This window comes from Scyliorhinus torazame, chromosome 11, assembly GCF_047496885.1.
Source record: "Scyliorhinus torazame isolate Kashiwa2021f chromosome 11, sScyTor2.1, whole genome shotgun sequence".
Taxonomy (NCBI): Eukaryota; Metazoa; Chordata; class Chondrichthyes; order Carcharhiniformes; family Scyliorhinidae; genus Scyliorhinus; species Scyliorhinus torazame.
Window position 1 is genome coordinate 230,031,975 of NC_092717.1, and position 12,149 is coordinate 230,044,123.

A 12,149-nucleotide genomic window follows, 5' to 3' on the forward strand; every position below is an offset into this window, starting at 1 on the left:
CATCTGGATAGGCACATGAACAGACAGGGTATAGAAGGATACAGGCGGTTGGTCTAGATAGGATACGTGATCGGCGTAAGTTTAGAAGGCCGAAGGGCCTGTTCCTGTGCTGTGTTGTTCTTTGTATATCTACACTTTCTAATCTTTTATCAGTTAAGAAATACTCTGCGCATCTATTGCTCCTCTCACATTTTTGCACATTATATTTATGTGTCATCCGTGAACCTGTACATGTTACACCTTGGCCTCGCATCTAAATCATTGATATCTATTGTGAACAGCTAGGCCCCCCGAGTACTGACCCCTGCACTAGTCAAAGTGTGCCAACACGAGAATGACCCGTTTATTCCTACTCTCTGTTTTCTGCCTGTTAACCAATCCTTAATCCATGCCAATACGTTACTTCCTATCCCATGTACTTTAATTTTGCTAACTAAGCTCCTGTGGGGAACTTTATCAAAAGCCTTCTGAAACCTTTCACACTTTAATGAGTGGCAAAGGATGTCAGGCGGGATTGCCACCTTCACTCGGCGGGAGGTCCCACCTTAGGAGCTGCAGGCCAGTCTGATTTGTACAACAGGAGCTGCAGTGGACAGAAGAGAAAGCGCGTCAAGATGTCAGAGTATAAACCCTGGGACCGCACGGCAAGGTAAGCTTTGGGGGTCCCATGGCAGGGTAGGTCTGGGAGGTTGGAGAATGGAGGTTCGGGTTTGACATGAAGGGAGTTGGCCAAAATTAAGGAGATCATATAGAACAGTCAGGCTGCAAATAGGAAGGATGCAAGGCCACAAAATAATTTAAATAAGAGGATGAGAAGCTTTGAATGGAGGAGTTCAGAGACCAAGAATCTGGGTCCCTGTCCAAGGTGCGACAAGACTTGTTTACGCCAAAAGTCTCCATGCCAGCTTGCCAAACCCTATCATTCACCCACTTCAACTTGTTAGATCATTGCTCTCCGTACCTTGTCCAGTACTCCATCAATATTTAGTCCCACTGATCAAACAACCTCTCCTTACCAACTTTCAATCATTCGCTGTTAATTTCTAAATCCTTGTCCTCAACTACAAGTACCTCTTTGTCCTTGCCTTTCCTTACCTCTGCAGCATTTCCCCCTCCTCGGGGAAAAGTAGGGCAATAGAGGGATAACTAAATTAACTAGAGGATGGGAAATAAAATCATTTTAAGTGAAAAAGTGTAATAAAATGACCAGCCAAACGGGCAGTTATACAGAGCAGCGTTCTATATGAAAATGAATATAACAAGTGAGTTAGAAGCATAAATCAGTATTGGAACTGAGTAATTTAGGAAATAGGAGAAGCAGTAGGGCATTCGGCCCCTCGAGCCTGGTACAGCATTCAACCAGATTGTGACTGATCTTCTACCCCAATGACATTTTACCGCACACTCTCCACATCCTTTAATACCTTTAATAACTAGAAATCTATCCATCTCAGTTTTGAACATACTCAATGACTAGGCCTCACATTCCTCTGGGGTAGAGAACTCCAAAGATTCTGAGTAAAGAAATTTGTCCTCTTTCAGTCATAAATGGCCTACCCCTTATTTTGAGACTGAGCCCCCTGGTTCTAGACCCCCACCCCCGACAACTGAGATAGGAGACGGGACCTTGGTCTGAGGTGTCACTGGAAAGGTGGCATCTCCAACAGAACAACACTCCCTCGCTAACACACCGGAATGTCAACGTCGATTGGATGCTCATGTCTCTGGTGTAGATGGTAAATCCACAACCTTTTAACTCAAGAGACAAGAATGCTACCCACCAAGTCACAGCCACCTCGCTTAAATTCCTTGAAAATATTCCGAGTAGTTTTCTAGAACAAAATGTTTTAGAACCAAAAGAGGAACTGGCTACAATGGATTTAGTCGTGACTAACAACAGAGAATTACTTAACAATCTGACAGCAATGGAACAGTTTGTGATTAGCTACCGTAAAACAATTGAATTTGATATTCAGTTCGACAGTAAGAAGGAAGAGTCATCAACTAAGGCGTTCAATTTAAATAAGGCAAACTAAATTTAAGAAAATGTATTCAAATTGTTATTGGGTAAAGCTACAGCTCAACAGTGGGAATGGGAATTACTCATGGAAATAGTCAGTATGCCCTTAAAGGGCAAAGGCTCCACTTGTTAAACAAATGAGCCAAGATCAAGCCAGAAGAAAAAGTAATGCAAGGAACAAATAATATATGATATCCATGGGGAAAGTGGAAAAAGCAACAAAGGGATACAAAGAAAGTAGTGAAAGGAGCAAAATTGAAATAAACATTACAAGTGCAGGGTTTAAGAGAGAGTGTGAAAAGAGAACATAGGCACAATAAAGACTAATGCAGACTCGGTTATAACGGTTAATACGAAAATGGCAGACTTGTTAATTTTCCTGCCCCCGCAGGAATAGTCATGGGCAGGACAGAATATTTGACAGAAGTGCAAAAATCCATTGACTTCAAGCAAGAATTTCTGGAAAATCCCGCTCCCCCTCCCCCATATTGGTTTGCACTACAGATGAAGGGGATAAAATATCCGTGGTTAAAGAGTGTGTTAAAGAATTGAATTTATGTAGCATCTTTCATGACTTCAGGATGTCCCAAAATGCTTTGCAAATAATGAAATATTTTTAAGTGTAGTCCCGGTTACGGTGGAGGAAATCGTATTTAATTTGCACGCATCAAGTTCCCACAAACAGCAAATAACCAGATCATTCATTTTAGTAAAGTTGATTGGGAATAAATATTAACTGGGATAACACGATATTTCCCTTGCTCGTGTTCAAATAGATCATGGGGATCTCTTGCATCCACCAGAAAGAATATGGTTACCACTTCTTGCATGTTATATATTCCATGCATAACGTTTTCTTCTGACTTGATATTGTCTCTTAGCACATTTGTTGGTCATGGAGTCTTTGCCTTTTAGGGGTATGTACTTTTTAAAAATTCCATACCAACTATCTCTTTGAATATTTCTTATCCCCAATTTTTACCTGTGAATTTACCCAGTAACAGTTTAAACCAGTTTACTTAAATTTCATTTGCCTTACTTAAATCTAACACCTGTGTTGATGACTCGCTATTCTCAATGTCAGACTTGGGGCTGGATTTTCACGGAGCCAGGCTCACTTTGGAGCGCTTTAAAAATGGCAGATGGGATCCCAGATGATAATGTCCCACCCATATTTGCCAGCAGAAGAAAGGGGGCAGGACGTGAATCACACAGGCAAGAAACCCAAACTCAGCAGAGGCATTTGAAATGGGTGCCGAGTTTGCACTGTTTCAAGAGCCATAACCCATAGTGCGCGAGTCAAATTTATGGAAGTGTGAACACTCTTGAAGGCCAGATAAGGTCTGTTTAAGTATGATGATTTGAAGTTATTTAAATCTCCCACCCTTTAAAAATGAAAAAAAGGCTGCAACTTTCAGTTAAGGGTAAAAAAAAAAGACACTGGTTGCTGGAGTTCAGTGGTTAAGAGGTCACCTGATGTACCCTACAAAAAGATTAGGCATCGTCCCCTGCAGTTTCAATAACTGTTGACATTTCCCAAAGATTGTTATTACAGTTGAGCCTATTATGAATGCTTGGCTGATTTTCAAAAACTCCCAAACTACTTATCTCAGCAGATGGCTGAGTTCACATATTGATTGACAGTTTAAAGGGGTTATTAAAGGTTCAGATGTCTTTGATGTGGTTATTGAATAGTTTTGCATCTGCCCAAGGTAGCTATTATGTGAATGACTGTGAATCTGTCATGCAGAGTACAAGGTGGTAGCATAAGGCTATGTGAGGGCATGGAGATGCTATGGGGGACATGGGGTTGGCACTGGTGATTGAGGAGGCATGGGAATGGATGAGATGAGCAGTGAGGGCTAGAAGGCATTTTATACAATTGGGCCAAAGCTTCAGAGAAAGGGATGGACCTTCTAAGCAGCCGCCTCGGCTCTCGCCTTCCTTCATGCCGCCTCTGAACTTCTTCTGCAGGTGGTGGACCTGGCCCCTTCTCATCCCGGAACAAACTATGGTGGACAAGGGGACTCTTAAAATAAACCGTTTGCTGAGTTTGAAAATTTCCCGACTCGAGCTTCTGGCCCTTAATATCAAATTTGATTGTTTTATACTAAATTTTTGTGAACTGCTCCATCGCTATCAAATTGTCAAATAATTCTATGTGGTTACTCATCACTGAATCAAATACAGCCAGTTCTTTTTTTTTTGGTTCTAAAACATATTGTTCTCGAAAGATATTCTGAACATGTTCAAGGAATTTAAATTTAAATGGTTTAAGATCTCATGCAAAAGCTAACACCTCTAACAATGCAGCAGTCCCTTAACACTACATTGTGGTGGCAGCATAAATGACGTGCTCAAATCTCCAGAGTGGAACTTGAACCTGCAATCTGTTGATATGGTGGACGAACATGCTGTGCCCACTGAGCAGTGCCCGAGATCAGAAAAAGTAATGCACATAACATGGAAACAAGTGGGAATGGAATGAAATTTGGATTTCAGATAAGCTCCAGAAGTTGGTGGTTTCCATCCCAGGTTTTGAAAAGAGCATCAAGACAGATTTTCCCAAATCACACCAGAGCATTCAGTTATGAAGACAGATTGCATAAATCTGCCGTTTATTTCCTTGATTTTAAAAAGGTGTAGGGTGATCAGATTAAGGACTTTTCGCTCGGGTCAGTACACGGACGTAGAGGCTTAACTTACACAGATGGCAGCACAGTGGACTAGCAGTGCAAAAACTTTGGACTCATTTGGGAATATATATGAGTTCAAATCCTACTATTGCGGCTACCGAATTGAATTCAGTTAGTTACATAAAATTTCATATTTTAAAAAAGCTATTATCAGTAGCGGTGAGCATGAAGCTGCTGGATTGTTTTAGGAACCCATCTGGTTCTTTAGGGAAGGAAATCTGCCATCCTTCCCTGGTCTGGCCTATACATGACTCCAGACCCACAGTGATGGGGATGACTCTTAACTGCCCTCTGAAATAGCCGCTAAGGCAGAATGCCATCACCTTCTCTGTGGTTATGCACGCTGGCCTTTCCAGTAATGTCGAAATCAATGAACAAATAAAAACCCAGAACAAGGGGGCATAATCTCAAAGATTAGACTTGGACCTTGGAGGAATGAAATCACGAAACAGTTTCCCCCTCAATGGAGAGTGGGACTCACTCCCACAAAAGCTGGTTTAATTTAAATTTTCAAGACCAAATTTGTTTGAGGGCATTAAGAGATGATAAAATAGGTAATGCTGTTGGAAGTAGGTGAAAACACGGAACAACACAGAACAGGCTCAAAAGGTCCAATGCTATTCCAACTCTGGCCTCTTTGAACACCTCTCCCTCCCTTCACCCATCCCCACCTTGAGCAGCAGAGCACACCACTCTGGAGGGGGCTCAGAGCTTGCTATCTTCCTTTAAAAAAAACCCCACGTGAGGGGACTTCGGTCAGCAACCCCACCGCAGCCCTAAACACCCCAAGACTGCTCCCCGTCCTGTTATCTCTCCCCCTCCCGCCCCTGTGAGGCACTTTGCGACGCTGCCAAAAACCCAGCTCTCAGCCAATGTTTTCCCACTTCTGGCTGCCTGACAGAGTGTTGTTAATAATAATTATGATCAAGAGCCCGTCATTGGCCGAAGGAGTCAAACTCCCGTTTTATTCCAGGGAATGCCAATGTTTGGCCTGGATCCTACTTGTTTATCCCATGGAAATTAATGGTCGTGACCATAAAGGGGCCTCTTGTTCCCTCCAACCAAGATGACTGAATAATCCACTGGGTTTTTAAAATATTTCTGTGGTGGGTCCATACCGTTCCCTTTTCCGACATACTTATTTGAATAAAATTATTATTTTGCTAATGACCGAATTGGCGCTTTTTAAAATCCATGATTGCTGTCCCCATTCCCCCTCCCCCACACACATTCTCTCCCACCCAGGCATTATCCTGCTTATTACTGATCTATTCCTCGCTCTTTCCTCCTGAATCATTATTATTGTGCTGCTCTCTGTCCATCTCTCCACCTTGTTTATCCCAGGCTGCACTGAGCTAGCTACCAGACCAGCAATCTTCCTGTCGCAATGAAACCCTATTGAGTCTCCCTCGCAATCCTGTCTGCTGTACACACACACACACACAATATATTATAATCATTTATTCAGACTTTGTCTCAGGAGGGGCTCTTTTCTTCCAATCCTTCACTTTTTTTTGACAAAAAAAAAGATTTTTTATTTTTGGTTTAATTCCACCTCCCAGATGTACCCCCCCCCCCCCCAAAAAAAAAGCCCAGGCCTCTTGTCTGTCGCTGACTCCACCGCCCATCATCAGCCTCTTCGCACCGGCTCTCGCCTCCATCCCTGTCTCCTTTTTGCCACCATCTCCAAAACCCCGGCGTCCGGGGCTCACTGACCCTCCGGGCCATCCCCATCCCGGGCAGCCGGCTATCCTGACACAACATTCCTTCTCTGACCTGACACATCCCTGCTTCCCTCTTGCTGTGAGTGTATTTTGCCCCTCCACACACACACACAATGGGTTTCTCAATCAACCGCCTGGAATACCCCCTCCTCAGTCAGGGGTTGGTGATTTATGCCCAGCTCTCCCGGCTGTTATTGTTGTTATTGTTCCGCCACATTTCTTACCTGGGTCGCCCCGGATGCTGATGTTGCCATCCCGGTGCAGGATGACAGCCCTGGCGCCGCTCAGCCTGCCCCAGCAGGGCTGCCGGTCGCCGGCTGGCTGTGCAGGGGGAGGAGGGCGGCGCTGGCGGTGCAGGCTGCTGCAGCACTGGTAGCAGACGGCCCAAGCCTGCTCCTCGTTCAGGGGCTGGTTGTAAAGTTTCAGGATCTGCTCCAGGCTCAGCTCCTGGCAGTCCGGCTCCGCCGCCGCCGCCGGGGATTGTTCTGCCATCGCCCCGGACAAGCAGGGTGTCTGCCTGTGTCTGTCTGTCTGGAGCGGATTGCAACACAGAATCAGCCCCTACACCATCGGCAGCAGGAATAAAGCCGGCACCATCTTCTCCAGCCACTGCCTCATCATCATTGCAGTATGATCAGCAGCTCCTCTGTCTCTCACTCACACCCATAGACCAGCCTCTTCCAGCGGCTTCTGATTAAACCCAATCATATGACTCGCTTCTCAATGCCTGGGAGACAAGAGAGCGATTCCGCCGCGTGGTCTAAACGCCCGTCGAGTTCTCGCCTCATTCCCTTGCTGCACTTGCGCCTGCTTTCCGTTTCAATTTCTATCCATCCACAGGATGCGGGCGTCGCTGGCATTTATTACCCATCCCTAATTGCCCTTGAGAATGTGGTGGTGAGCTGCCTTCTTGAGCAGCTGCAGTCCATGCGATGCGGGCACACACATTGCTCTTCGGATGGAGTTCCAGGATTTTGACACAGCCAGAGTGAAGGCACTGCCATATATTTCCAAGTCGGGCGGGGGGGGGGGGGGGGGGGGGGCTTGTCCTTCTAGGTGGTAGAGGTCGCAGATTTGGATTGTGGTGTCGAAAAAGTCTTGGCCAGTTGCAGCAGTGCACCTTGTCGATGGTACCCACTGCGGCCAGCGCATTGTGGTGGAGGGTGATGGAGGAAGTGAATGTTGACGGTGGTGGTTTGGCTGCTGATATGTTGAGCTGATGGTGTGGAGCTTCTTGAGGGTTGGCGCTGCGCTCATCCAGGCAATTGGATTATATTCCATCACACTCCTGACTTATAGTATTTACAGTGCAGAAGGAGGCCATTTGGCCCACCAAGTCTGCACCGGCCCTTACAAAGAACACCCTACTCAAGCCCACGTATCAACCCTATCCCCGTAACCCAGTAACCCCCCCACTTAACCTTTTTGGACACTAAGTGCAATTTAGCATGGCGGATCCACCTAACCCGCACATCTTTGGACTGTGGGAGGAAACCGGAGCACCCGGAGGAAACCCACCCAGACACGGGGAGAACGTGCAGACTCCGCGCAGACAGTGACCCAGCCGGGAATCAAACCTGGGATCTTGGCGCTGTGAAGCAACTGTGCTAACCACTATACTACCATGCTGCCCCACGGTGCCTTGTAGATGGTGGACAGGCTTTGGGGAGTCAAGAGGTGAGTTACTCGCCACAGAATTCCCTGCCTCTGATCTGCTTCTGTAGTGTTATGATCCCAGTTAATGTTATAACTGGATGGGAAGATCCCAGATTTGAACCCGGCTCAAAAGATCACAATTGTTTACTTTTTAAAATAAAATGGGGAGAAACAGAGCCATAGGACTGTTAATTAGTTTTAACAATGAGAAAACAGATTATTAAACACTGTAAAATTGGATTATAATATGATGCTCCCCCTTTAGCTTAACAATTACACACAGGTTTACGAGTAACACAGATTACAAAGTACATCTTAAGCTCATTTACACAGTCCCTTTTAAGCACACAAGGTGACTGTGGGAAGACATACTCCTCTCTGAACCAAATGTCTGTGGATTTCTCCTCAAAATCCCCCCTGAATGATTCTTGTACAGCGAGCCACCTTGTCTCACTGAACTTCAGTGATTTAAAATTCTAATTTCAAAAGTCACACTTTTAAATCTTCTTTTAAATTATACTTTCCCCCTCAAGGTTTGGCTTTCAGGTTTTTCACCTCTCCCTTCTGGTTTCCTTTGTCTTACAGGCTTTTACACAAACTCTGAGGTCCAGCCACTGATCTCCACAATTGTTTCAAACAATGGGTGGGATTCTCCGTCAGCGGGATGCTCCGTTTTGCCGGCAGCCTGGGGGTTTCCTGACAGGGTGGGGCTGCCCCACAATGGGAAACCTCATTGACCGTCCGGCGTAACGGAGCATCCCGCCGGCAGGGTGAGGATGAAATGTGGCGTGGCGGGATGAAGCATCCCGCCGAATATCTCTCAAACTGTAGTAATGTCTCACGCTACTGCAGATACCTTTCTGGCCTCTCATGATCTAATGCCTTTTCAACTTTATGACTTTACTGAACAGTAATCTATTCTGGTTCACCGTTTCCTCTGTACTGTTAATTCCAGACTTCTACGAAACTTCTCTCAATTTCTCTACTTTCCTTAACTAGCTGGACTTTATGTTTTCTTAACCACAACTCCATAGTATGGCTTTTCTTCTAGCAAGACTGAGAGAGATGTTCCCACTTAAGCCTTCTAAAACCAATTGCTTCTAGCAGAGCTGTGAGCGCTTCCTTCTCTCTCACTAGTTATCTCCAACTGCAATCAAATTCGCTGAACTAAAACTTAAAAGCTTCTCTACCTTATAGGGCCCCGGTTGCTGAGCAACCTACTTTTCACTTTGTAGCCCTCTCTAAGCACAATGGGCTGGATTCTACAGCCGCGCCCACAACAAGATCACCACGGACAGGACGAGGGACCATGTAAAGGTACGTTGACCTCGGACGGGAGGTTTTTGTCACCGGGCAGGTGCAGCCGAAGAATCACGCTCAATAGAGTCACAGTTAGAATTGAAACCAACCCCCGCACGCACAAACACCTCGTCCAGCATGAATCTAACTATATGTTTTAGCCTTCCAGGCACAGAAACATGAAATTAAATCCACTTAAAATTGTATCTTATTTCTAATGTTTACCAATACAAATATAAATTCTTTAAAACTACCTTTGTTTTCCTAACAGTAGCCACAATATTTATATGGCTACATTTCAGGTCAATGGTAACCCCCAGGATGATGATAATGAGGGATTCAGTGATGGTAATGTCAGAGGATGGTGGTTAGACGCTTTCTTTCCTCGTAAATATTTAATACGCTGCATCATTTGTTACATTGTAACAGCAAGAAACCTCCCACGCCTGGATTAGAGAGGCAATATTAAAAAAAGAAAGTGGAGAGTGGGATGAAACAAAACAAACTATTCTCCCCTCCTGGCAGCCATGACTCAAGCTGTAGTTAGAAAGCCAGAATAAGAAACACAAATGTTGCAAAATGTTGGCAGGTCCATCAGGAAGTGAAAGGGATTAAATTGTTTTGTTTCAGATGCTGACGCTTTGCTGAATTAATGTGTCAGGCGCAGCTTTCAAGATGCAGGAATTGGAGGCTTTGTTTCGAATTATATTGAAAGGGGAATTCTAGTGGAGGGAAATATAATGAATAATACATCAACAATAACAACAACTTGCATTTATATGGCATTTTTAACATAGAATAACATCCCAAAGCACTTTACAAGAATGGTCAGACAAAAAATTTAAACAGAGTTGCATAAGGAAATGTAAGGGCAGGTAACTAAACATTTGGTCACAGAGGACAGCAAGGTGTACACAGGGAGCTTTAGCGAGGGGATTCCAGAATTTGGAGCTTGAGAGCTGCCAATGGTGGGGCAAAGAAAATTTGACGGGAGGGTGGGGGGGGGGGGGGGGTTACACAGAAGAGGCCAGAGTTAGAGGAACACAAAGTTCCCAAAGTTTTGTCGGGCTGGAGAAGGTTACAGAAACAGGGAAGAGCAAGACCGCGGGATCTGAGAACAAGGATGAGAATTTTAAAATTGAACATTGCTGATTCAGAGGCTAATGTACGCTGGCAAATCCATGGTGATGGTAGAGAAGACCTGGTGCAAATTAGGATAAGGGCAGCAGAGTTTTGGCTGAGCTCAGGTTTAAAGAAGGCAGAAGATGAGAGTCCGGCCAGGAGAGCACTGGAATAGTCCAGGATTGGATGAAGATTTCAGCAGTAGCTGAGCTGAGGCGAAGGTGGAGATGTAAAGAGGCATTCCTGCTAAGGGAGCAGATATGGGGGTCAGACACGCCTCACAGGTGCTAAAGGTTGTGAAGTGCCTGAGTCTGTAGCCAGGGACTGATGGAGTCAATGATTATCATAGAATTTACAGTGCAGAAGGAGGCCATTCGGCCCATCGAGTCTGCACCGGCTCTTGGAAAGAGCACCCTACCCAAGGTCAACACCTCCACCCTATCCCCATAACCCAGTCCAACACTAAGGGCAATTTTGGACACTAAGGGCAATTTATCATGGCTAATCCACCTAACCTGCACATCTTTGGACTGTGGGAGGAAACCGGAGTACCCGGAGGAAACCCACGCACACACGGGGAGGATGTGCAGACTCCGCACAGACAGTGACCCAAGCCGGAATCGAACCTGGGACCCTGGAGCTGTGAAGCAATTGTGCTATCCACAATGCTACCGTGCTGCCCAAACATGGGTCAATGCAGTTGTTTTCCACAGCTGGACTTGGAAACCCATCTGGCAATAATGAACTCTCAAAAAGAATCTCATTCTGAACGTACCTTGTGCTTTTTCAGGTGCTAGTGGAAATGCTGTGCATTTATAGCATTTCATGTTTCTACTTCACAATCGACATGACAGATTCCATGGCGACAGGAGTTCCAGCATGTTTCAGGAGACATCAGATGCATTCTACCCAGACCTGACCGCTTTTGAACTTTCCAGCTGTTTACTCATTTCATTACCGTTTGTTATATTCTCCGTCACCTCAGATTACCGTTTGAGAGTACCACCGACATCTCCCACTCGTGATAAGCTCCTTTGATTACTTCACCTGACAGTTAGCCAATCTGTTAGCTCTGCTTGTCTTCATGCCGATGATAAGAGCTATACTTTTAACTCTTTGCTTGCTGCAGACATATCAACAAAAGCTCATTGTTTTCTCATTGTTCCCCTTCTGACTTTAATTTCCACCCTGGTTAATATCTTAACATCCTTCACTTTGCTTTTTACTATTTTTATACAGATCCCTCAATCAACATTACCAGAGCAGAGTATCAGGTCATTCTCAACTTTCTTAGTGGGAACTTGTTCTGTAGGTCCGATGTGGCTCAGGTGCTGTTGGAGCTGCACCTAACCAGGCAAGTGGAGAGCATTCCATCACACTCCTTACTTCTGCCTTGTAGATGGTACGAAGTCTTACAACACCAGGTTAAAGTCCAACAGGTTTGTTTCAATGTCACTAGCTTTCGGAGCGCTGCTCCTTCCTCAGGTGAATGAAGAGGTCTGTTCCAGAAACACATATATAGACAAATTCAAAGATGCCAAACAATGCTAGGAATGCGACCATTAGCAGGTGATTAAATCCTTACAGATCCAGAGATGGGGTAACCCCAGGTTAAAGAGGTGTGAATTGTAT

The 12,149-nt window shown here is 45.1% G+C and overlaps 1 protein-coding gene across 5 annotated transcripts in view; it reads right to left on the reverse strand.

Moving 5' to 3' along the window:
- The window catches only part of LOC140385838 (protein spire homolog 1-like), a 310,369-nt gene extending 303,147 nt beyond the window's left edge, over positions 1-7,222 (reverse strand). The window contains exon 1 of one of the 5 annotated variants that reach the window (XM_072468412.1): positions 6,665-7,222. In XM_072468412.1, coding sequence (XP_072324513.1) covers positions 6,665-6,932 — 268 coding nt within the window. In that variant the 5' untranslated portion in view covers positions 6,933-7,222. The remainder of the gene's footprint in view (positions 1-6,664) is intronic. The other 4 variants (XM_072468413.1, XM_072468414.1, XM_072468416.1 and 1 more) reach the window with 4 other exon arrangements.
- Positions 7,223-12,149: the final 4,927 nt, after the last annotated feature.